At 36.3% G+C, this 27,091-nt stretch overlaps 1 protein-coding gene across 13 annotated transcripts in view; it reads left to right on the top strand.

Moving 5' to 3' along the window:
- CACNA1D (calcium voltage-gated channel subunit alpha1 D) overlaps positions 1–27,091 on the top strand; it is a 143,510-nt gene that overhangs the window by 63,650 nt on the left and 52,769 nt on the right. For 9 of the 13 annotated variants that reach the window (XM_072347672.1, XM_072347667.1, XM_072347665.1 and 6 more), the window contains exons 8-20: positions 2,222–2,325; positions 9,745–9,914; positions 16,694–16,781; positions 17,345–17,371; positions 19,920–20,080; positions 20,690–20,915; positions 21,124–21,331; positions 22,057–22,177; positions 23,233–23,347; positions 24,057–24,126; positions 24,724–24,793; positions 25,668–25,812; positions 26,586–26,715. In XM_072347672.1, coding sequence (XP_072203773.1) covers positions 2,222–2,325; positions 9,745–9,914; positions 16,694–16,781; positions 17,345–17,371; positions 19,920–20,080; positions 20,690–20,915; positions 21,124–21,331; positions 22,057–22,177; positions 23,233–23,347; positions 24,057–24,126; positions 24,724–24,793; positions 25,668–25,812; positions 26,586–26,715 — 1,635 coding nt within the window. Of the gene's footprint in view, positions 1–1,621; positions 1,726–2,221; positions 2,326–9,744; positions 9,915–16,693; positions 16,782–17,344; positions 17,372–19,919; positions 20,081–20,689; positions 20,916–21,123; positions 21,332–22,056; positions 22,178–23,232; positions 23,348–24,056; positions 24,127–24,723; positions 24,794–25,667; positions 25,813–26,585; positions 26,716–27,091 lie in introns of all 13 variants that reach the window. The other 4 variants (XM_072347675.1, XM_072347676.1, XM_072347677.1 and 1 more) reach the window with 1 other exon arrangement.

Here is a 27,091-nt window from a genome sequence, read left to right as displayed (position 1 = left end):
ATTGAAATTAAAAGGAAAAAATCCAAATCAAATATGTACTTCACAAATTTTATTATTATTAGTACTATTTTGCTATTAAGTAATTCAAGGTTGCTTTTCAGGATTTCAGTTTGGTTTCTAAAACACTTTAACTGAGGATGTACAGGATGTGCACAGAGGTTACTTTAAAGGACAAAAGAAGGAGTTATGTAAAAGAATTTTCTTTTAGTTACTTTGGAAGTCTTAATTTACTTGGTGTAACACGTTGTGACAGATCACCATTGAAGAAGAGTGCCTATGGACCTTAATCTGCAAAGACTTAATGTGTGTGCTTACATTTAGCTGTACATTGCATCCCCTTGCAGAAACTGAAACTATGATACATTTTTAACAGATAGAGGAAAAAATGAAATTTGAAATACCATTTGAAAAGATTTTGTTGCTGTGTGTAATATGGAACTGTGTCTGTTTCAGCAAGGATGTTAATGACAGGGTTTTAAGCTGAGATTCTATAGAGCTCAAAGCCCAATCACAAATTTCAGATGCAACAAACAGACTTAGGATAGCATTCACATAAAAGGAAAAGGGTTTCCTTTTAAACTGGTCTGCAATGCCATATCTGGTCTGGAGTACTCACAGAGTTCTTATGGTCTCCTGAATCCTGGCTAAAAAGCATCTCAAGAAGAATCTAATGTAAAAATAATATGTGAGATTTTTTTTCCTGGAAGTTCCAGATCAGAATTTGTTTTTAACTGACTGAAATGTCTTCTTGCATCTGAAAATTACACAAAACGCTCAATTTTCCTGTTTTACATTTTTACATGTGATTCTTTTTTTTTTTTTTTTTTTTTTTTTTTTTTTTTTTTTAAACAAGTGTTCTATGATGTCCATGGATATGTTTTTTGAGTCTGTCTCATAGGTGTAATGAGCTTACTAAAATTAGGCACTTTATTGATAGAAAAACTTGTGGAAGTGGTAAATAGTACATCTAAATTTCAGGAACTTCAACCTTACTTAAAAAAAAACCTACCAAAACACAACCATGACACTTTTTAAACTTCATTTTGATGTAATTTTGGTTCAGAAGTTATTGCTGGGATATTTCCTTGTTTTTGCTGTGTTTATAAAATTTTATTTCAGTTCTTCATTTTCATAAAGTTCTGTTCACGTTTCTGAATGGATCCAGATGTAGTATTTCAGGAAAAAAAAAAACAACACTGAAATGTCATTTTGCAGTAAAAAATAATAATACTTGTCCTGTTGAATTACATATCAGTACTTCTTTTCTCAAAGGATCATTCATGAAACTAAAATATATATGAATAGTCGTAGTAAGCATAAATTAACTTAGTGGGATCCAAGATGGGCTTTTCTAAGGTGCTAGAGAATACAACTGTTGCAATACTCAATTTGTATGTTTGATAGTATTTTTGGTCTGAAAGCTAGGTACATTCTTTTCAAGTACATATTAGCAATGCAAATTAAATGTGGCCAGTGCCTCCTTTCTTTTATTGTTCCCCTTCTCTAAATACTGAAAGAATGAAGAGAATGCTATCTCCTGAATGATTAAATTCTGTTTCTCTGACTCTTAGTTTCTATTACTATAGAGATCTACTCTATAAGATCATCTTATTTCTTGCAGATGAATGATGCTATGGGATTTGAATTGCCATGGGTGTATTTTGTCAGTCTCGTCATCTTTGGGTCATTTTTCGTACTAAATCTTGTTCTTGGTGTATTGAGCGGGTAAGCATACACCTTTTTCATCATGAAGGCAGAGTCCTGAATTCAGTTGCCATGAACACAGAGGTTATTTTATACAGGTGAGACTTGAGTTGTCATGATTTCTTTTTTTTTTAATTTAAATAAATAAATATATATATATTTCCTGATTAGAACAGACACAGTTTTTGTAGCCTTCATAATAAATAAGAAACACCAACATTGGTTTAGGAATACTAGTATGTGTATTCTTCAGGTCCATACTTATGGCAAAAAGCATAAAAAGAACTGAAATTTTTCCTGCTCTTGATTAAATATCATATTTTAATTAATCTTTGAAGGCATCATATCTGCAATAGAATTTGGGTGAGTAGTGAAATTAAAGAGAAATTAATTGGTTTTAAGAACTGTATTAACACAGAACTTTCAGTACTGACACCTACGTGATCTGGCAGCTGCAAAAAGGACTCTGCTGTTTAATGAATGACTGAATCATAACTTATTTCCTTACATTTTACAGGTAAATGATGCAATAGGATGTGAATGGCCATGGATCTATTTTGTTAGTCTTATCATCCTTGGCTCATTTTTCGTACTTAACCTGGTTCTTGGTGTACTTAGTGGGTAAGCAGTTGAGTTAAAATTGTGTATGCTGCTGCTACTTGTAAGATGGCCTCTGCATTTACTCAAGCTTCTCAGCAATGGCTTCTTTTGCATGTACTTTAGATTATGTCATTCTACCAGTGTTTGCTCTTTGGACTGAACTGTGTGATCTTAATGCCTGTATCTGTCTGACATCACGTTCACCATGCTTGCCAAAAACACTCATTAAATGAGGTGCTGATCCCCACATTCTGTAACATTTCAGCACAGGTATGGGTACTGCTTGTACAAATGTTTTCCCCTATAGATATAGTGGTGTTTCTTTCTGAAACTTGCTTTTATTAAAATAGCTGTAAAGTGTTGGGATTTACTTGCATTTAGTAGTTCCTAGGATGATTTATGTAGCCGTATGAGCTTTGTTTTATTCAGGGACAAACATGTCAACTGTTGTAAAATGAACGGTATAGCTCTTGCATCACGGCTACACTGAACAAGCAAGAAAGAAAAGGACAAAAAATGAGGGTAGTTGCTGTATGATTTATTCCTCCTTTTGATACTGTTACCTAATGTTGCTGTGTGACTAGGTTTCCCACTAAAGCCATTAGTGGATTAGGTTTTCACATTTCCTTTCACTGGCCCTTAAGAAGGTCATAAGGAGCAGTTAGTTTTCTTCCTGTCATGCAAAGGTGTGCTGTCAAAGCAGTTAATTAGTATTTCCCTTTTCCCTTGCATGACTCAAATTAATTGCTGCTGGTCTCAGATGTTTTAATTTTTTTAAAAGCAAATTGTGGAGAAAGTAATGCCAGTTTTGATGTGCTGATGCCCACATTCACTTCTTCCACTGAAGCTGTGGAAATTGAGAGATCCATGTAGCGACACTTTTCATTTGATTTAATACCTTTAAAATATTTTATAAGGTTTGCACCACTTTGTTAAACCAGCTACTTTTTTACTGCATGATCTTTTAAAATTATTTTTATTTTAGTAAGGTAGTTTTTCAAAGCTATTAAAAACTGAGTAAGTCAGATAAATTACAGTATTTTTGATTGCACCCCTCTGCAATTCCATTATACTCAGATGCATTTAACATAAACTTCAAGGCATCAGTGCTGGTGCTCTTTCAGCAGCTTTTGTTCTGTTGCAATGAGATGATTTTGGTGAGGAAAGTCTGTTGGAATTATGAAGTTGTTTTAGAACCATGTAGGGGAAAAGTTGTCCCCTATTAAGGTTCAATTCTTCAGAAATAAATTACCCCTGTTTTCTAGGTGTTGCTTGATCCATAGGGCTCTTAGAGCCCTTACCTATTTGTCTTTGCTTTTCAGTGGACTCAAATGGAAGTAGCAAGTGTCGTGTATATTCAGATTCATAATTTCATTCATTCTTAAACTTGTTTTCTGCCACGGTGTCACTAATTGCAGTGTCGGTTGAGCACTCAGAGTGCTTGATGGTTTGTCTGCTGTTCGTGATTTCCATGCTGAAGGAAATGATACAAGTAAACTGAGATTTGTGATGTATAAATACCACCAATATTGACATTGAGTGGGGAAAGAGAAAGGGGGAAGTGAGTATCCCTGAAAGATATGAAAGACATCTATTATACCAAACTAAAAATTGGTACAAAAGAGAAGAAAATGTCCTGGAGAATGTTTGAAACTCTGATGGGGGCCAGTAACTGTGGAGCAGTTACACAGATTTGATTGGGTCACTGAATGTTTTTATGCTTACCATGTAACTATTTTCCACATATTATCTATTTAGACCTATTTGTCTGAATTTTATGGGTATGCTGAACATTCTGTGGATGTATTTGTATTAGTTAGCAGAAAGCTGCATATATATATATATTATTCTGAGCCAGGCATTGAATGTGTAACACTTGCATTCTTTGTGTTACTGAAGTTAGCTTTTATGTCTTATGTTCTTCAAACTATAGCATGAAACTACTTCTATGATAAAACTACAAAGTTAAATTTTACTTAACCAATCAAAGAATGCAAAAAGTTATGGCAACTGACTTGAAAAGCATGGCTTTGCATACAGATTTTGTAAGTGGAGTCTGAATGCCTAATACAATTTTTCTGTATGGAAGTGTTACTTCCTGTAATATACAGTTGTGCTGTATACGTTTAAATCTGCTGTTCTGATCTGTTTGTGGTTTTGAAATATTCATTAGTTTTCTTTGCCATCCCTGTGTTACTCTGTGACCATCTGCCCCTTTGTATTTCTGTACTGCCTCCTGTGTGCTGCATGTTTGATGTAGATACTGTACAAATGGATGAGAATGATGATTTGGGAGATATTTTATTTTACATGTAGCCCTTTCTGAAGGTGAGTATATTCTGATTATCCATGTCACTTTTACTGACTGAAGATGATACTCATAAAAGCTCAGTACATATTTTTAATAGCAGATATGTAAATTAAGAGAAATATTATGTGTAAATATTTTAAATTTTGGAAGGAAGCTGTCTATAGAGAGGGGTTTTTTTTCTTCTCTTGAATAACAAGAATGGAGGGAATTCATAGGCTGAAGGTTGTACAACTGCTTTTTTGTTAGCTTGTCTTTTTCAAAATGCTCCCTTTTTTATACTCTGTATTAGTCACTAGTCTGATTATTCACATCATTCTCAGAGTGAATTCTCAATTGAAAAGCAATGTTGGATTGCTGAGCTACACAGGAAAAGGCAGTCTGGAAAAAGATTCCTGTTCAGGGTTTAGAAATGCCACCACATCCAGCTCAGTTTCTGGGTCTGCTGCAGAAATGGATTGCAGAGCCAGCTTTAGAAAAGACTAGAAATGGTTCTAGTTCCTGCAACTGCATGTATAAATTCTGCTACCTCTAGCTCTGGTGATGCAATCCAGGCAGTGCCTCTAGATCCAACTCTCTAAAGGGATTTTTAGGTAAAACCCTCTAGATGACCTCTGACAAAGACGTTTATAAAAACAGCTCCAGAATGGGCTATTGAAAATGCTCCAGATCTGGAGCTCCAGATAAGAGCTCTAGAAATGGCAATTGAACACCTTTAGATGTGGTTCTAGGAAAAGGTTTTATCAATGGCTCTTGGTTCCACTACAGAAGAGGGTTCTGTAGAAGCCTAGCTCTAGCTTGAGAACAGACCTGATGAACACCTCCTCCCTAAGCACACTAGGAAAAACTGTACGTAGATGCAGTTCCAGAAATGCACCTGGATATGTGTTTGTAAGTTTGACTCAGAGTCATGAGTGTGGGTTCATATTTTCAGCACAGTGAGTATTTTGGCAATTTACCTGGCTGGCTGGAACTATTACCTGATCTTTCACAATAAGACTGCAATTTTGAATTCATACAGTGTTTAGAAATGTGGATCAAAATGCTTACTTGCAGCTCTGAAAAGCTGCAAATAAACTCATTCCTCACATAGCTTTACATTTTCTCTATCTTGGGCTGGCCTGCATTTTACCAATTCACATTATGGATTAAAAGCTGTGTGTGGTTCTGAATGATTGTTTTAGCTACTTGAAATCACAGGTTGTCGTGACATGATCACGTTCTATGTTCTATTTTGATTGCCAGATCTTTTGAGCTAACAGCAGAGAGGGGGTTCAGCCTGCAAGTGATATACTAGAGTATACTTCTTTTTCTTTAAAAAAAAAATAAATATATATATGCATCTGGTTGGGATCCAAGAACTGGGCAGTGCAGCTTTAGGGCAAATTGACACTTGATGGGATAGTACAAAAATTTCTAGTTTGGTAAAGAGCGATGGACTTGTTCAGGAGCCTGCTTTTACATGTAGCTTTTTTACTCACTGTGTCTGTATCAGGTGTAAATGGGATCTGTATTCTCTGAACTTGTGAAATACCAGGCAGAAATTGGGAGTTGAGGGCAGACATCTGTATATTCCTGGGTAAAAGACTTGAGTGTATCGTGACCACCAGAGCAAGAGACAGAAGGCTGAGATTAGAAAGTTAAGTTTGAAATTATAAAGTTAGGGGTTGCCTCATTAAAGTAAGAGGCAGGAACTGAGAGATGCACATCAACCCTGAAAGTACCTTTAAAGGTGAGTTGAAAACTTAAATAAAGATGCCTATAATTCATGTTGCATTAAACTATTCTACTATGAACTGAAGAAATATTAAATGATGATTCTTCATAGCTTATTTATTAAGAGGCATTGCTTTTTAATGGTGCATGATAATCTATTCCTCAAGATAGTCCTTATTGTTAGGGGATGGCTTCTGCTGACAGCATCTTCTGCTTAAAGCATTAGTATGTTATGGGGTAGCCATGGGAACAAGTCCTTTCAAACACACTTAATAGACCTTCGTATGTTGAATTTCTTGCTTTACTAAAGGACATAAAATCATGAGCTTTGGCATGCTCTTGTATGTATCTTCCTACATGCAGGTCTTGTATATTTCTAAGAGAATGATAATTTTTTCCATTTATTTCCCACAGTATTATTTATAATGTATGTAGCGATTCTGAAAGCTAAGGGTACATAGTTATCCATGTCAATCTTGCCAGCAACATCTGTCAATTAATGTAATGTAAAATTTATTGGTACAGAGGAGCTGATACACCTAAGAATTGTCTACAGCATACACAGGAAAAAAATCATAGAAAAAGACATTTGAGTAATGATGCATAGAATAGAAAATGGCAGCAAACTGTCAACCATAGTCTTTCAGCAAAAGGGATACGAACTTGTTTTGACAGTATTCCTTTTGACAGCGGAGGGAAAGCTTAGTAGAAGAAAGACATCTGGATAAAAATTTAACTCCCTCACGCAATATATATTAAAAAAGAGGAAAGAGACCTCAGCTCCAGATCTGAGCAGGTTATGAGCTAAAGTAGGTTGCTCAGAGTAAGTTCTCTCTCTCATTCTGGCTCACAGGTATACAAGGTCAATAAAACAGCCAGCCAAGAAGCAGTATCATGGTTTACACATAGAGGTGGAACTTCTTGTTTCCATTCATCACTGCCTCAGTGATGCATATGAGATAGAGTATTTTAGTGGGGGAGATCTTTATGAGTGTTACCACAGCCACAGCATCTCTTCAAATACAATTTTTGTGACGTTAATTAATGAAACAAAGCAAAACAAAACAATAAAAAAAAACCACCCAAATTTACACTTTCATATACCAGATCCAGGTCATCTTTATCAAAATAAGATATTTATTCTGAAATTAAGCCTTACTTCAGGCATTTGTGAAAACAAATATTTATGTTGTAGAGGTCCACTTAACACAATTAATGTACAGCTTCCTAAGCCTGTCATCCTCTAAGGCTTCTGGGCTGAGTACTGGGTTGATCACAGTCAGAGAGGCCAGTTCAGGCCATTGGTTTAATGTTGCTTACATTAATGATGCCCACATGACCAGAAGCCTTTCTGCCCTGAAACTGGCCTACGCTCTCTATAGCCATGAAATGCTGTACAAGCAGCTGTCTTATTCCTCCTTCCAGGAAACCAGCCAATATCTGCATATTTTGTCTATATATCCAAATATGTTGTTGTCTGAATGTCTTTATCGGCAGTTTTAAAGAGCTAACATTTCTCCTTCACTTCACCTCCACCGACTTTTTCAGTTAACTTGTTTTTTCTTGGAACAAATACATTTTCTCTGCTAACAGGATAATTATTTCCTTTTCAGTTCAATTTAATTCCACTCTTACACGTTGTATTTGTGTAAGAGGAGTCATTGGGGACTTTGTCTGACTGCTTTGACTCTTCAAATATGATCGAGAATGACATGGCAACCGCATCAGTCAGTTCTTTCAGGACCCTGAGATGCCTGCTATCAGTCTCCATAGACTTATACAGATTCAGTCTCAGCTGATTTTGGACTTACTCTTCTCTTACAGTGGGAGGGATTTTGTTCCCCCGGTTTCCACCTAGAGGTTCAGGGTTCTGAAAGACACAAAGAGTCTGGTTGCCTGTGAAGACTGAGGCAAAGAACTCATTAATTACCTCAACCTTTTCCATGTCTGTTGTAACCAGCTTTCTCTTGTCATTTATCACAGGGTACCAATCTATCTATAGAATCCCTTGTGTTTTTTTTCTTCATCCCTCGCTGAGTTTGGTTCGTCCCAGGCCACATGTCCCTTCTTCCACTGCCCATACATTCCCTTATCTCTCAGTTTGACCAGTAGGTCCTTGCTGAACAAGGGCATTGCAGACAATTGGGTTTTTTAAATTAAGGTAAAATTTTTAAACATTGTGGAAATTAAGCACCTCTGCATCTCTCTCTACTGATAAATTGCCTCAGCATTTAACCAAGACTAATGTTTGGCTTCTGTGCTGTATTGAAGAAAAGGTCATAGGTAGCTGTGTGTATGAAAACTGTGCTTAATCCTCTGCATGCAGCTATTTTAATATAAAGACAAGGTTAAAGGGGGGCTCAGTCATGGGTGAAGTGCTGTTCAAAGTAGCAGCCTTGCCAACTGTTTCATTTTACTACTTTCCTTCAATTACAGCAGCTTTCCTTTTACTTTATCTGCACAAATCACAAATTCCTCACTCTAATGTAAGATACCAAAAGACGAAGAAAGAACAGTGAGCAAAAGCTTGCAAAAGTTATTGCTTCTGATTTCATAGCATGCTGTGGTAGCTCTGTTTTCAAATATAATGCTGTTGCAGTGATTCAGGTTGGAAGGCTCCTCAGAAGGTCATTTTATGCACCCCTCTTCTCACAAAGTGTGACTTAATTAGTGTAAGGGTCATTCCATGGCAACTCAGGGCATGGATCAAATCACAGAGTTCAACTAGGCAAAGTCAAATGCTGGATCTTTCTTGAGATGGGAGCAACCAGGCAGAGGATTCAACTTACGTAGAGATGCAATTCTTTTCTGTAAAAACAGGATTTCCAGGACTGTAGAGAGTAATGGGGCAAAGCATCCAGATTTCAAACACCACAGGAGTCCCTGCTTGGTGTAATAAAGAGAGAGCTTGTGAGTGACGTTCTGTGAATGAGACGTGGCAGTGAGTATGTATGTATCTTTGGATGTGGACAGTGAGCCATAGCTGGGAGAGAAAGGGGATGTTTTCAGACTAAATGCCAGATTTTCCTTTTTGTTGGGTGTTACTCAACTCAGTTCTCTGAAATTACTTTATTCATGCAATCCAGTTTATTTTCTTAGCCATTAGATATGATTGATCTTTAAAACTATAAGAGCGCATAAACAAATGGTGGCATATAAACTGTCTTGGACAGTTAAGAATCTTGTTTAATTTTCAATTAAATCGTAAGAGCTCTGAAAGTTCTGATGCAGTACAATGGGGATTTGCTGTGACTTCTTTGCACCACTGTCTTGTTTTCAAAAAGCACTCCAATCTTCTGTGTGGTTGATGCAGTTCATTTCTATGTCAGTATGTTATTCTGCAATGTCAAGACCTAGATCAAAATGCCTGGCAAGCTGACAATTAGTATTTTTTCTGCTTTATCTGAATTTGATAGGGAATTTTCCAAGGAAAGAGAAAAAGCCAAGGCCCGAGGGGACTTTCAGAAGCTACGTGAAAAACAGCAGCTTGAAGAAGATCTGAAGGGATATTTAGACTGGATTACACAGGCAGAAGACATTGATCCTGAGAATGATGAAGAAGCTGATGAAGAAGGCAAACGGAACAGTATGTGTTCTTTACTCAGTGCTGATTCTGTGTGGAATGGTTTGACTGCTTTCAGTGAGTTAGGCTGGGGAGAATGTAGCCTGCCTGGTGTTGTTCTCTGATTTTAAGTTCATACAAGTGCTTATTAGCAGAACAGTCACGTCCACTAATATACTGCTACTTGAAGTTATGGGAAAGAATTGAGAATTTTACAATAAGTTGAGAATTTTTCTCTGACCTGTCCATGTGCAACTCTCAGCCTGCACTCAGTCTACTCAGACTGAAAAACTGCTTTAGTTGTGTTCTCTAAAATGTTAGTGCATATAAGCTGTGTACCACTAAGAGTCACCATAAATACTTGGTCAAGAAAGATGTGTTTATGTGTAGGTGCGTGCAGTAGAAACAATAACTTAAAAGCTTAAAGTATGCAGTCAAAACTCCAGTAGAAAAATAGCCTCGTGCTAACAGAGAGGATGTTTTTGAGTTTCAAAGTGAGGAAATGACACTCTCGATCATTCTGATATTCAAGAATACTATTGTATCACATCTTTTCTACTAGAAGTTTTCATGTACAATTAGAAACTGGGAAATTTTGGGGCACATTTATTGAATGGTAAGAAGTATGATTGTCACTTACTTACAGTGTATTAGTGTATGTAGTAGTGTATAATGGAAATAGTAGTCTGTTACCACAATAACTTTCTAGTGCATCTGACCAGAATCCCAACATAAAGAAGCAAGTTAGTTTTGTGATCTTGCAAAAACTAAAAGTTATCATCTTGTTTCTTCATGCGAGAAATTTTAATTAACAGCAGTATGTTAATGTAGTAACTTTATGCAAGGTATTTTGGTCTCTTAGCTGTGTTTGCATAGTAATAAAAGAAAAGACAACTTCTAGTGCTGTATATAAATGAGAACACGGATGTTGCTGGTATAATACTTAATGTAAGATTAAAGCCCAAATTTCAATATAGATATTGATTTTAAGTAGCACCTTATTATTCAGTTGATACTCCAGAAAGTATATGTAAGGTAGTATGTCACAAGTAGTTTGTCAAAGGCGACTCAGTACAACATCTTTTGTGTTGATATAATTTGTTTTTACTTCTTTTTTGCTCTAGCACTGCTACCTTGTGAACTGTTCTTGAAAACTATAGTCCTTTCCAGAAGCTTAAATATTGACTGTTGAAGATAGGAGCAACAGTTTTATACTGCACTGATTTATAAGTGAACATTACAGATAGAACATAACAGGCAGAAATGAGTACAGCATAGAGCAGAGCATAAAAGGCAAAGAGTTCAAAAGTTGACTATATTAGTTATTTTTAATAATTTTGTTTGGAAGGAATGCATAAAATATGGTTTTGTCAGTATATAATCCTTAAACTGAGAATCACATAAGTACATACTCTACAATGTAAATATACTGTACAAATCTACCATATGGGGTTGTGGATGATGTCAGAGTTGCACAGTGTTGGACAGCTGTGCTGTGACCTGTGGTCACCATCGACTTGGTTTGTAGGTCTGCAGGCAAAATCCCTGGGAACTTTTTGCCCCCTGTTCCAATTGTCTGTCCCTTTTCTCGAGCATTCCTTAAACGGTTTATAGATCATGTTGGTCTTTCATAAATCAGAAGTACTTTTTTGCTTAGTTGTTGCTTTTGAGAGAGCTTTTTAATCTAAATTGTTAATGTACACGTTCTGGGGTAATTTAAGAGCTGAACGATTTCCAGCATAACAATAGAATAGGAGATGTAATTAATTAATTAAATCCCAAGAACTGCATTTCAGATGGTTGCTTCTATTTTAAATATAAAACATCAAAGCCAAGTTACTAACATGTGAAATACCAAAGAATACTTGAATCCTCTTTATCAGCGTTGTAAAACTACTGAATACTTTATGTGTTGTATCTTCAAAGCCCTAATACATTGCCTGTCAGCTGGTCCTAATACCCCTACAAAGCAAATGTTAGCAGTATTCCTTTGACTTCTGAGAAAAGTAGTTGAAGTGTAGATCTTTGTGAATGAATTTACTGTGGTGTCATCAATACAGCATTGCTCTTCAATGAATAATGTTTCCTTTGCAGGTGGTCTGCTTTTGTATACTTACAGGATATTTCTTTAGTCCCATCAGCTTGATGTCTACTATTCTAGCTGTAGAGTATAGAGAGCTGGCAGACCTGCTGAGATTCCTGCTTCTGCAGCTCTGCTGGCATTGTAGATGTTGTTCTAAGAAGGAAAGAGAAGTAAGAAATCAGGGTGGTAAAGGCTTCAGTATACTGGGCCTTTAACTGTGGCTGAGATGTTGTGATCGGCTTCTGGCAAGATACTGATCTTAACATCAATTTACCTCCACAGAGCAGACACAGCACACACAATTATCTGGAGTGGTCTCTAGGTTGTACATTCCAGTCACATCACAAAAATCATTTCTGGTTTGGCTGAGTCATAAAAAGTTCAAAAAAATGCTTTGCGCAAGCTCAATGTTTTGTTTTACAGTGAACTATTGATCTGCAAGCATTCCTTTGGCACTGAGCAGGCTTGTGTACGTGTGTGTTGAGTGGAAATTTCCAGCAAATAGTCTCCTAGCACCCCTCTGGGTTTTTGCACGTGTGCTTGAATACAGGGCTGGGGATTTCATTTTTAGTACCAATTGCTGCAAGTTGTGAAGGAGGGAAAGTTTGCTCAAGCACTCCACCTTATATTGTCTTGCATTCAGAAGTGTTCTGCTGCTCATCGTGTTGCATGGCAAGGTGTGATAAGAGAGAGCATGAGCTACCAAACCAGTTATTCCAGAGAAAGCTTTTGGGTTTGGAGTACCACTATAATAATAACCTACTTATTTGTGAGTAAGGTGAAATTTAGCTAGCAATCATCAGGTTAATAATATTGAGTAGACAAGTTAGGTAATAAATTTAGTTCAAATATCATTCAAAAGAATGATCTTTGAAGCAAAAGAGAGGGATGGGCTGCAGTGTGGGTAGAAGCAGCCACGGTCCTAGACTGAGTGCCTCTGGACAGTCAAGACTGCCACTGATGCTATGGTGATGGATGATCACCATAATGCTTTTTCATGATGTCCAAGAGATTTGGGTATGGGATACAGAAGGTCTCTCCGTGGCAGGAAAAGGTACAGACTGAAAGGCTGTTAAATCAATAACTACTGGTTTCTTACGTGATCCTTTAAAAAATGTTCAGGTTCCTTTGCATTTTAAAAATTGTAACTAGAGTTATTTAGGTTCTAACATAAGTTATTTATGTCTGAAAACCATGTGTTCGTACTTTTTTTTTCCCCACTGGTGGACAAGAATTCATTGCTGTTGAAAAAGGGAAAACCTTTTAACTGGTAGAATTGCCACTGTGTCTCTAGGAAAAGACTAGCTATTATACCAGCTAATAGTTTTCTACTCTGGGGTCAACAAAAAGAATCTCCCATTGACTTGAGAGGAATTCAAATTTCACTCAAATTCCAAAAATCCTGAGAGGTGGGAGCTGTAGCTCTGATAAGTTTTTCTGTCGGCAGTTTCAATTTGTTTTGTCTAATATTGCTTGTGCTGTATATACGGACACGTCTTTATTTTTTTTGCGTTGCAACTGCTGCCATCTACTGTGTAAATGCTGGGATTACATGTACTTAACTCGAAGGGGTTACACTGGCTGACTTAATGGAAGAAAAGAAGAAAAGCAGACTTAGTTGCTTTGGCCGGTCTTCCAATAAACATGGTAAAACACGTTCGAGTTTGCAGTTGAGCTTTCTCTGCATTTGATGTGATAACTTTTGAAGGCATATATTATATGCATTTTCTGTGCCACAGAAATCTACATCTACAGCATGGAGACATTGGTGCATGCAGTTCTGCTCTTCTAAAAGTGCATGTTTCTGACAGACTGGTGCTGCAGTGCTCTGCCTTCTTAGAGCATAGTTTTTAATCTGTTTAGATTTCAACTGAAGTGACTTTGAATGTTTCTGTTTAAGTGCAGGCTTTCTTTTTTAAACATACCATGTACAAAATACGCTTTGAATTCAGGTGTGAAAAATCCATGACAATATGTCACAAGCTTTATAATTTACTGCAGGTTTAAGATAGCGTGGCTATCATAGAGTAATAATAGTATTTGCTGTTTTAATTCTACTTTTAATATAGAACCTAACAACAGCAAAAAACCTTTATTGTATCTGCTCTTGTTATTGATAGTTTTCTGTAATATGTGTTTTCTTCATTTTCTCTCTCACCCACAATGGAGGCAGACAAGGGTCCTTGTGTGATACATACTTTCAGCTCTGTTCCCTTTTAATACTGGTGAATGTGTTGATTTGACATAATCATAGTGACAGCAGTTAGGAGTTCTGGTTTTAGTCCCATGTAAAATGAATTTTCTGGAGCAATGATATCCTTGCTGTCATGAAACGATCACTATTGTGACTCAGACTGAGGCTTGCAAATCTGGTCCTTAACGGAATGTATAAGATTAAGTTGGGAATGGCTGGAACGTTATGGATTCATTTTCAGTGAATCAGCTTAGAATTATTTATGTACTCATATATAGTAAGATGGATTATTTCACTCTCCTTCCCCTGTCATGTAAGCAAACCATTTCAAGCTATCTGGAGTTTTTGAGGGCTGACAAAAAAAAAGAGCCCACAAAAATGAATGCTGGCAGTACCAAAATTAAATCTGCGCTGTGTAAGCAGATATCTCACTACAGTGTCATGTGCAGCATCTTCCTGCCAGCCCCTCCATAAGCTGAACTTATCCTGAGGTGCTTCACAGTCAGAGCAGCGGGAACCCCTTCTTTCAGATGTGCTTTCTGGACATAAAGTAGATTTAGGGAAATTTGTGATGAATTTGTGATGAATTTTTGATTATTTTGTTGTTCTGATTTCCTTTGTGACCACCTCAAAGGGTTGGCATAAAGAATTCAGAAAACCATGTGCTGATTTGACAAAGAATTGGAACAATATTGAAGTTTATGGAACTATGGACTAGACAGAGAAACTCCTTGCATTTATTACAAAAAGATACTGGCATTTTTAAGTAATAACTTCATTCTGAAGGTCTGAGACAATGCTTGAAATGGTTTTGTCCTTTTTTTCTCAAGCCATTGACAATGTTAATTATTCAATTTGGATACCAGGGAAATTTACCTGCTTTAGTTTTGGATGAAATTCCTTTTAATTCCATGACTGAAAGCTGTATTTTCAGTTGTATAATACTAGAATTGAGGCACTTGCAGGTGCTCACAAGGGAATTTTTGTATACACTGTAGTTAAATTAACATTTAGAAAGAATAATCAAAACAGAAGAACCTTGTAAAAGAAAGTTTTGCTGTGCTTACTGCTTGGAGTGCCTTGCTTTATTCAAACACCTGCATGGAGATTTTGTATTTTCCTTTGCTATTAGCATTTCATACTGTGGTGACTTACATTTGTGGGTGCAGGTTCTCAGCTTTTACTGCATAGAGCAGCCAGTATCTCAAGTCATCAAGCTGATGAGCGTGTAAACCTTCCTACCTGTGACCACTAGCAAGTATCCAGTCAGTACTGAGGCAACATAGAGGTTATGGAGAAATACTAACAGCTCTCATTTTGTACCTGATTTGTAGATAATTCAGTGCTTGATTCTCACTTATATTTGTTTAATAAAGCCCACTTCAGGCCACCTTTAAGCTACCAAAATAGTGGGAGATCCAGAACAGAAAGAGGCACTGTAGCACTTCTGCCTTCATTACTCAGCCTACAGACACATTCTTTGGAATATATATATCCCAAAAGCAATGAACTATCAGGAGGCACAACCAGGAATACCTTTAAGATATTATTTTATGCTTTTGTGACTTTTTTTTCTTGCTGTTCTACAGTAATTTCCACCTTCTTTCACTTTTTTTCCTACTTTATATGGTGTTTCTACTATATAAGCCAGAAACATTAATTTGTCATTATTCTTGTTCCTGAGGTTTTCCTTCATTGTTTCCTTTGCATAGAAGTACTACAACTTCAGTTGTTCATCCTTTCCTAATACTTATTCTGCATTGGTAGAAGTAAATGTTGATGATGAACAATTGACAAGTGAGCTTTGTCTAATAAATCATTAGCTGCAGTTGCTAACTCTGATCCCTCCCTGAGTGGGGATTGGACCAGGTGACCTCCAGAGGTCTTTTCCAGCCTCAATTGCTCTTTGATCCACCGCATGCACAGTAATTAACTGATGTAGTACAAATGTAACAGCCCCCTTTTTGCTAGCATCCCTTGTAGTACCCATTCTGACATTCCCAGTGCTCCTTCCTATATGATATTTACAGGCACAGTTAATTTTTAATGTCTTGCCTTGATAATTTCATAATGGAATTAAAATCATAGAGTGGCCACTATGATCAAAGTACAAGTCCCCATTTTCAGAGGAACTATAGCATTTCTTGGAATTAGCAATGTGTTAACAAGAGTTCAACTGATAATCACCTCCAAAGTAGTAACAGGACACTTATAGAGTCACAGAATCTAGCACTGGTTTATTTATTTATTTTCTCTACATTGCATTCTGTAGTGCATTTATGCAGTTATGATGAATCACTGAAACAAAACAAAAAGTTTTAATGCCCTCTGGTATTCTGTGTGCTTTCTTTTGCTATATGTGAAGGACTGATGAAGTGTCTGTTCAACTTCATCTGCTGTATCCCATACCTTCTGAGCTCTCATTAAATCTGCAAAATATGGAGATATTCTTGTCATAGAGCAGGTCAGATGCTGTGTAATGCCATGCTTGGCTGTCAATCTAAAACAATTGCTGTCTCCTAACAGCAAGCATGCCCACCAGTGAAACCGAGTCAGTGAACACAGAGAATGTGAGTGGAGAAGGAGAGAACCCAGCATGTTGTGGGAGCTTATGGTGAGTACAACACTGATGGTTTTGAAACATTCTTATGCTGTGGTTCAGCCCCGTGGGCAGCTCAGCACCATGCAGCCATTGGCTTGTTCCCCCACAGTAGGATGGATGGAGCAGCTGCTAGGAAGAAAATTAACTCTACCCTAACCACAACCAGGACACTCCCTCACCTAATCTTCCAGCGACATCATGTTTTCTTGTAAGCTTTTATGGAATGTAATTATGATCCAAAATGGAACAATAGGAACAGCAAGGAAATTGTGCACATAGTGGTGTTTGCTGTTTGTTTGCAAAGATTCTCCTGCCTTCCCAGCGTATTCTACACCATCAGATAATTAAAGTATTTCCTTTGTTTTACTTAGAATATCAGTAGAACTTTTAGAATGGTATTACAGAAAATAACAGATAGTAATGTTTTAGCATTCACAAAGCATTTTGGGGAGATTATTTTTATGTATATGTAATTCCAATGTATTGATTTGAAAAATTCCATCCTTCCAAAGAGATTGACCTTATGTTGGCTAATTTTTCTGCACTCTTAACACTTTGTATTTCTTTTCTTTCAGTCAAACCATCTCAAAATCCAAGTTCAGGTCAGTATTTTCCTGTCTTTTTAAATAGCTTTACTTTTTCTTGGTACATTTTGAACATCATTATGGTCTAATATATTCATTTTTTATTTATTGTACTTCAAGTTTTACTATTTGAAAATGCCAAGTCTTGATGTAATTTTCAGTCTTCCAGCCTGATTCTTACTCCAACCTCAGGGATGTTGTTCTGCAATGGAATTACACTGTATCTCAGAGCAAAATAACTCAGGACATAATTTGGCAAGAGTATTTGTTTGACTGTGAACTGTTTTGCTTTTGGATAAAAGCAGAAAATGCTTTTTATCATATGCCTTACCTGCTATGCCACAAGTGAAAACTGAAGTTAGTCTTTGGCAATAGCTTTCTGATGAGTCACATGGGCACGTGGTTAAGAGTATTACATCCTAGAAAGATACAGCAGTTATCTGCCAGTTTATATCAACCACACGTTATTCTAGGAGATATATATATAGGTAAATGTGAGATATTTGTAATCTTCCAGGTCAATTTGAGATGTCTTGACACTAGAGCTGCTGCTTTTCTATTCTAGTAGTGAAGGAAAGGGTTCCTGCACAGATGTTAGTGCCCACAATTACAGAAGAATTTAACTTGAGCATCAATCTTTATATCTCTGTGAGCTGACTAGCAAAAACATGAAGTACTCCAAATTCAAAGAAATAATAATTACATATGTAGTTTGAGCAAGAGAGTACAGTTTAAAAAGTGTCATGTTATTCTGAATCACCACAGATAAAAAAATAATCAAAAAATGAAGGTTGCTAGTTTTATGTAGATCTACTAGCAACATAGAAAATACAAATGGATTGTAGATAACCAAGCTAAACTTCATAGGCTGTGGTGACCGACTTGATGGGATGCTAGATTTCCCATTTCAAGTTGAATTCAGATTTGTGTCTGGGACCTAAAGGACAACCTAAACATGAATACTTGAGCCAATGGAAGTGATATTGGGAACGTATTTGTGAGAATAATGGTTTACTCATGAATAATTATGAAGAAAAAGTAATAAATTATTTAATGGGAGCATAAACACTGAGTAATTCGGTTTGTTGTAACAAACTATATCAATTATAAGGGTCCTTTGTGGTTTGAATACTTATTCAACTGCTGTATTTTGTGAAAAATGCTTCGTAAGTTCATAAAACAGTATTATGTCATTGCAAATTTATGAAAAGGATTTTTTTTCTTCAAAATTAAAGGCTACGTTTAATTCTTCCCCCAAAATGATGGTAGTGTTTCATAATTGGGAGGGATGATTACTAAAAATAGAAAACTATTCAGAGAAATTAATATATTTTCCGATTTTGTGTATTCCCAAGTCTTTTTGTCACAACAAGCTATTTACTTATTGATTATTTCTACTTATTTCTTTAGTTATTTCAAGCTAATGAGAGTAGGAGATTGAAGTTATTCTCCTTTTTGAATTTTTGCTGTATTTCCTTTTTTTTTCTTCTTTTAAATACAGTGATATCATTCAAGCACTTGTACATTTGTGTGCCATTGCACACTCTTCAGAAGCATTTTCGTATGTGCACCATTTAGCTGGAGCATTTTGTCACTGATTCCACAGGCCCTGGCGAAGAAATGTCCCATTGGCTTTAGAGAGTGATAACTCACAGACAGTGGTTTGTTTGAGTAGAGAGATCCAAACAATATTATCTTTATCACATTGGCTTAAAAGATAGAGTGTTCTGTAAGTCTAAGAAAAGCTGTTTTACCTACCTGGTAAGTGAGCCCTTTCATTGCTGGCTGTGCACCAAGGACTCTTGAGCCAAGAACTGACATGATAAGAGTGTTCTTGAATGCAGTGTCACTTTAGGTCAGGGCAGGGTATTTTTCCTTTAAACAGTTAGAATACTGCAAAGGTCTGGAACATCTTCGTACCAATTTAATTCCAGTGCTACAGGTTTAAGGTGTGCAAAGAAAATGCTGATGTCTGAATGCATTGACAACTCAGATGTTTGTATGGTGTCATTGTTGTATTGTGATTCTGTTTACTGAGATTTAAAGCATTTATAACTTTACATATAGTCAATACGTTATCTGCTAGTTCAGGCACTGGAAGTGATAACCAACATACCTAGTTTTTTGTAACAATTTTCAAAAGCTGTTTAGTGTCATTTTTATTCCTGTCTGCGTAGTTTAAAGCCTGCATTTTAAGACTAAATGTAATCTCAATTCTATTTCTTTTACTTTGTGGTTTTTTCTTTACTACTGTTAATTTTATGGGGTCTAGGAAGACAGGTTACTTGATTGCCTTGTTACTCAATGAAGTATTGAATCCAGTTCACTCCCAAAGCTGTGGCTTACTTTTAAAAATACTCAACAAAATCTAAAAGAGGAACAAGAAATTAGCATTCCTTAATCTACTCCTTAATTTACAGAAATAACTGAATTATGTTACATGTTTTTATGTCAGTGCATCTATTTACATGTGTGTACTTGCACTATGCTTCTTCAGAGATGAAACCTTCTTCAAGTTGACATGCATTTTCTGTATAATAAAATTTACTTTTATTTGAACTTTCAGTCGACGCTGGCGTCGCTGGAATCGATTTAATCGAAGAAAATGTAGAGCTGCAGTAAAATCTGTCACATTTTATTGGCTTGTTATTGTCTTGGTCTTTCTGAACACATTAACTATCTCATCGGAACATTATAACCAACCTGACTGGCTGACCCAGATCCAAGGTACAGACAAAAAATTATTTGTCCTGTTTGTAACTGTGGATAATTGCATTCTGTATATCTTTCATACTTTGCCATTTTGTTTGTTGCTGTCCCAAAGATATTCAGCCCTCCCAAAAGGCAATACAAGAATTGATTGACTGTATTAGATTTTCATTTCCATAAAGCAGCTTAATTGCATATCAGCAAAGAAATGGACAATGCTAAATTTTAAATACCTGTACTTTTGTTGTTAAATCATGCTTGAAAGGTGAGGAAGAAAACAGTAATTGGCAGAGCACACTATGGGCTGCACTGTTCAGTTTTAGGTGTGAACTCAAGTTGTGAGTTGAGCAGCTGCGAGCTTCCCAATGTGTTGGAAAAACAAATACTACTTAGATGGCAGGAAGGTGGGCATCCTTGTGTAACTCATGGCACATAAAGCAACAAATACTGTCCAAAGTAATAAATAAGTAAATAAATGAAATTAAGAAAACCATTCATTTCTTTCTTCTTAAGGAATTGGCCTTACAGAAAGCGTAGTATTAAGATGTTAAAATGAAAATGGAAGCTATGAGAGAATTCAGAAATGTCATGGTTTTTTTGTTTTTTGTTTTTAATATTTTGTTCCAGATATCGCAAATAAAGTTCTTCTGGCTTTGTTCACCTGTGAAATGTTAGTAAAGATGTACAGCTTGGGTCTACAGGCTTATTTTGTTTCTCTTTTTAACCGCTTTGATTGCTTCGTTGTTTGTGGTGGCATTGTTGAAACCATTTTGGTGGAGTTGGAAATTATGTCACCCCTTGGAATTTCAGTGTTTCGCTGTGTTCGTCTCCTGCGTATTTTTAAAGTAACAAGGTAAGATTAACTAATACTGCTAACTTTAGGGATAGCTGAAGGGTGATCAGCAATTCTTTTGTAATACTTCATCATGCACTGCTCTTTTACTGTTCTTTTGGTTGTTGTTTTGTTTCTTTTTTTTTGGTTGGTTGGTTTTGTTATGTTTATTTTTTTTCTTTATTCTTTTCTTTTCGGTGTGTGTTAACACACGCATTTTAATTTATAGGCACTGGGCATCCCTGAGCAACTTGGTAGCATCCTTGTTAAACTCAATGAAGTCCATTGCTTCACTGTTGCTTCTGCTTTTCCTCTTCATCATAATCTTCTCGTTGCTTGGAATGCAGCTGTTTGGAGGCAAATTTAATTTTGATGAAACTCAAACAAAACGGAGCACCTTCGATAATTTTCCACAAGCTCTTTTAACTGTATTCCAGGTAACTGTCTTTCATCCCCTATGAAACATTTTATCTTTGATGATCAGCAGAACTGTTTAAGTGATCATGTTGCCTGAAAGCAAAATCACAAATACTATTTATTCAGTTTAATTCAAGTAGCATTCTGCTCATTAAATTCAGTACTCTGGTAATTCTGCACCATTTGTACCATTTGTTTCATGTCTTATTTGATCTATGCAACATAGCTGTCATATTACTTCACAAAATTAAATCTGTTTTGTCCATCAAATTTACACTTAGAAAAAAAGGTGACATGTTGTCTTCTTTTTATTAATTTGTTTCCTTTAACTTCATTAACTATTAAAAAGTTCAGCTTTTCCCTATGGAAAAAATTTGCATTGTTGGAGGGCATATTTGCATATAGGTTTATATTGCTTACTCTAATATAGGAATAAGTTTAAAGAGGCACTACCAGGTTTATTTCAATTTTAAAGATTAGAGATCAGGCTTATTGGTTCCATCTTTCTAACCATTTCCATGTTCAGCTTTGCAGATGTTGCACATTACCACAGTGTTTGGTTTCAGACATTGTAGGTGAATGTTTAAGGCAGGCACTGTAAGACTCAACTCTGTATCTGATTCCTATCTCCTCACTAGTAGTTTTTGTATACAGGTTAGCTTTACTGTGTATTTAGAACAGAGGAAACATAGTTCTCTACTGCTCCTTTTGATATTGAGTTATTAACAATATCTCTGCTTCTCAGATTCTAACAGGTGAAGACTGGAATGCTGTTATGTATGATGGCATAATGGCGTATGGCGGCCCATCATCGTCAGGCATGATAGTCTGCATATATTTCATTATCCTCTTCATCTGTGGTAACTGTATCCTTTGTGCTTCATGGAAACATCTCCAAATAGAACTGTGTGCCAGGGTTTAATCATGCCAGGGGCACAGGCACATTTTCTTTAGAAGGGAGTAAGTTGCAAAGGACATGCATGCTCATTCTGCACGTGCTCAGTCCTTTGAATTGACTTCACAGAGCAATTCTCTTTTTTACGTTCCCTGATGAATGAGATTCTGGGAACCTCTAAGTGCATCTCCAGCCACCACAGTGGCAGGAACACAAAAAAAAATAATAAAATAAAAAATTTTAAAAAAAATCTTCCTTTAATGGGAAAACAACCTTATTCAACCTGCTTGTCTCTATTTGACATCTCTCCTCTCAAAGTGCGTGGATGTAGTTTGATCTCTATGACAGTAATTTCTTGTTCTTCCTTTTGATATTCTGTATAGATCTGTTAGGTCTCACACACCGACAATGGAGCTAGTGATCCACTGTATACTGCAAGGACCAGATGAGAGGAATTGACAGAGGAGAAATGTTGAGTCAGTTAGGATTAAGTCTTCTGAAGCATTCCCCTTCCCTGTCTTTTCTATGCTGGAAATAATCCCATACAGCAACAGAAACTAGTGTCATTCTAAATTCTTAAAAGGTCAGGAGGTAATAAAAGGGCAAAAACATTCTATTTTCTGTACTACACTGTACTTATATCGGTATTTGTGTGTAATTGATATGACTGAAGTATAAAATTTGATATAGATTTCATAGACAGAGAAGACAGAGCATTATAGAAATAAATTTTTCGAACCGCCTGAATGTTCTTGACTTAAGTTTCGTTTTATTTAATAACAAATAAACAGCAAGTATTCCATTATTTTAAAATCAGTGTTCCTGCTGGATCTTGGCTGGTTTTACACTGAATAATATTCCAGTCTGTTAAGTGAGTGTTATTTCCACTACATTCCAACGTCACCCATCTCTACACTTAAGGTTGGGAACATGGGATTTATCTCTCTCACATTGTCAGTGTTTATACTGATAATAAACTAAACAAAGTGTAGTAAGGCATAATGTCCTTAAAATGATTTGAAATAGATATCTTGCTGAATGTCTTCTTGGCCATTGCTGTGGATAACTTGGCAGATGCTGAAAGTCTAAATACAGCTCAGAAAGAAGAAGCAGAAGAAAAGGAAAGGAAAAAGAATGCAAGGTAAAACAGCTCATACATGATGAATGAGCAGGAGAAGGGAGGAGGAGAGAAATGAGTTCTTCCTTGTAATACTTTCTTGCATAAATGCCCTCACTATTTGCAAAATTTATTGGACTTGGGAAACAAAGGACAGAATTTCCCTTGACATTAAAGTAAGACCCAGTTAGAGTGATTTTAGATAAAAGTTGGCTAGTGACTGGGAAAATAGAATGATCTAAGGAGAGAACAATAAGCCAACTGATGTTTAAACATCACAATGGTAAGGATTTATTGTACAATTAGAACTGGAATGTATCTATCTGTTCTTGCCAGTGAAAAAGACAATTTGGAATCAGTTCTGTAAGCCAAGAAGAAGACCTTTCCTCAAGATTAGTGCTGCCCATTGAAGATAGTGCAAGTTATTTGAGTCTAAAGGCACATTTTATCCATCTAGAAAGAAGTAATCATCATGCATCAAATTTTTTAGAGATTAACTTCTGCAGTTAAATTCAAAATAGTAATGTTTGAAATGGATCAAACTGTGTTCAAAGGCAGTAGATTTTATAACTCTGACTGCTTCTGTGCAAATCACTTTAAATATCACTTAAATTTTTTACTGTAAGTTTTAATGTATACGCAACTTTTAAAAGTATGCTTATAATTCATTCTAAATCTCCTGTCTTTACATGATTTGCACTATAATGGTTTCTTGCTTGTTTGTATTTTCTAGAAAAGAGAGTTTGGAAAATAAAAAAAGTGAGAAGTCAGAAGGTGACCAAAAGAAGCCCAAGGATAGTAAGGTGTTTACTTTTTTACATTTAAAAGTATATATATATTAAAATTTATAATTAAAAAAATATTTTAAAAAATCTGTTTAAAAAAAGAATTACTTTGCAGTCCTGCTATTCTTTATGTGATTTCTTTCATGGAGTCATCATCTGTACACTTTATTCCAGGGACGGAAAACAGTTCTGATGCTTATTATCTTTGCGGAATCTGTTAGCCCAGAAAATCCTTTTGATTTTAAAATCCAAAGAAGGGAAGGTCAAATTAGGATCTCTCAATGTATTTTGCCTGTTAATCCAGTGGAAGAAATTAGATGACTTTTTAGTTGAATTTTCAACCATTATTAGTAATTTTTACCAAACCTGTTGGTCATCTTGTGATTGTAACGTGCACAGCTAAAAGAATACAGATATTATAGAAAAAATCATGATTTAAACATATATTAAAATGTCAGTTCTTCTCTCTTCTCAAGTTTACCCTGTTTTAAAAAGTCAGACTAAGTATGAGCATGACTTTCTTGACTTCAGAGTCTTACTTGTTCTGCCTTCTGTTAAACTTTGCTCAGTGCAAAGCTCTACTGAAAACTGTTTTCTCCTCATTAATGGCCATAGGTGACAATTGCTGAATATGGAGAAGGAGAGGATGAAGATAAAGATCCCTATCCACCCTGTGATGTACCAGGTATGTGAACACCAGTCCAAAGAAAAAAACATTTAAATTTGCTAGCTAAAATATCATAAACTGCTCTCTCTGAACACTGAATCAGTTCCTTTGAAATCAATGAAGTTGTACTCTGTTATCACCTCTTTTGACCAGCTGGCTATACTATGTTTGCAGACATGATTTACTCACTTGGCTGCCAGAGCACACAGCTGGCTCATTTTGAGCCTGCGGTCACCTACTACCTCTAGATACCTTTCTGCAGTGCTGCTTTCCAAACGTTCATCTCCCAGACTCTGCTATTTCAAGTGTAAACTTGGCGCTTACCTCTGTTGAATTTCATGCTATTTGCTTATTGGCTAATGCTCTAGTTTATCTCGATCCCTCTGCAAGACCTCTTGTCCTACTGAAGAATCAGCACCTCCTTGCAGTTTAGCATCATTAGTGAACTTTCTAAGGATGCTTTCCAGACCTGCATGCAGATCACTGATGAAAGTGTTGAACAGTGCTGGCCCTGGAATTGACCCCTGGGGGACATTGCTAGTGACCCACTGCCAGCCAGACATAGCCTTATTCACTATGATCCTTCTTGTAGATGACAACATATATATACTATTTCCTGTCCTCAGGGACCTCCCCAGACTAACAAGACCCTTGGTAAATTATCGAGAGGGATACAGCTATAACATCTATGAACTCCTTCATTACTCTGTGGTGAAACCTGTCCGCCCTCACAGACTTCTGAATATTCATAGATTCATTCACACTTTTTCATAGATATTTAAAGCCATGGTCTATAATTTTGTGATATAAAGCTATGTAAAAATATTTTTTATACTGGTATGGAAAAAAAAAATCCCTTTTATTTTTAGTAAAATAAATGTTTAATTTATAGTAGGTGATGATGAAGAAGATGAGGAGGATGAACCTGAGGTACCAGCAGGCCCACGTCCCCGTAGAATATCAGAACTAAATATGAAGGAGAAGATAACGCCAATCCCTGAAGGGAGTGCCTTCTTCATTTTCAGCAGCACCAATCCGTAAATATCATCCTGAAATATTCTCCTTTCACTCCTCCAGCGGTGAAGGAGTAGGTCTCCTAGCACTGAGTGTAGGGATAGAACAGCAATATCTGCAGCAGGATAGGAATTAATTTCTAAGTGACTTGATAAATAAAAATAATTTGTTAAATACATTAATTTGCCTTCCACTTTCAAAGATGATAGTATTTTTTATGTATTGACTATGAGGCCTGCATAGGTCTGAAAAATACCTTTTACTGTCTACTAGCCAGCTTTTCTGTTAGTCACTGGATATAAGAGGTCTGATATAAGGTATGAGGATTTTGGCATGAGGTCGGATTCCTAGAAACCGTGTAAAGAATGGCATGTTTTTGTAGCAGTGAGGATGAGGAATGAGGAAAAAACACATCTCACCAAATTAATAATTTAATCAACTTTAGGAGTCAGATAACATTTGGGATCTGAATAACCTTAATATCTGGCATTTGACATTGATATCTATCTATATACACAGAGGCATAAACGCTGGAATTTATCATGGCATTCATAATCTGGGAAATTGTCTCCCATATTCCTTTGATAAGAGCACCTTCACAACTGCAGGACTGGATTTTGAGTTTATTTAAGTTTTTACATAAGAGAGCAATAGCTTCAGCGTTTACACCATGTTTTAGCTACTGATGGCTTCCCAGATCTGTCATTTTTGGCAGAGTAATAGAAAACATGTTGTATATTAGCCATCTGCTGAATTCTGTTTGCACACGTGGCATATTTTTGTATCTTTTCTGCAGAATTCGAGTGGGATGCCACAGGCTCATCAATCACCACATCTTTACCAATCTCATCCTTGTCTTCATCATGCTGAGCAGTGTTTCCCTAGCAGCAGAAGATCCGATTCGCAGCCACTCTTTTCGAAATAATGTAAGCCTATCAGTGTTGTGTCTGGAGATAAATATATCCTCATAGAATAATAAACCTCTGGGACTAGTGCCTCGTTTTTAATTTTCAAGTGAAGAAATGTTTCTTTTCCAAGTCAAACATTTGCACTTTATTTTGTTGTAATCAACATAAATCTTTCAAGGACAAGAAGGTTTATTGATGGAGCGTCATAGGTAGTACAACTATTTTGCATGAGGGGCCGAGAAAGCTTCTCAAGTTATTGTGAGTTGTGCATGCTTCTGATTAGATATGAAATAGCTAATATGATTGAACCAGTTTGTGGGGATTTGGACAAAACTGTCACATCTCTCCTGTCTTACATATATGTTGATCTGCAGGCTAACCATGGAGTTAGAGG

The sequence above is a fragment of the Excalfactoria chinensis genome, chromosome 12 (genome assembly GCF_039878825.1).
Source record: "Excalfactoria chinensis isolate bCotChi1 chromosome 12, bCotChi1.hap2, whole genome shotgun sequence".
Classification (NCBI taxonomy): domain Eukaryota; kingdom Metazoa; phylum Chordata; class Aves; order Galliformes; family Phasianidae; genus Excalfactoria; species Excalfactoria chinensis.
The sequence above is the reverse complement of the archived record's forward strand: the minus strand, read 5'-3'. Positions and strand labels throughout refer to the sequence as shown.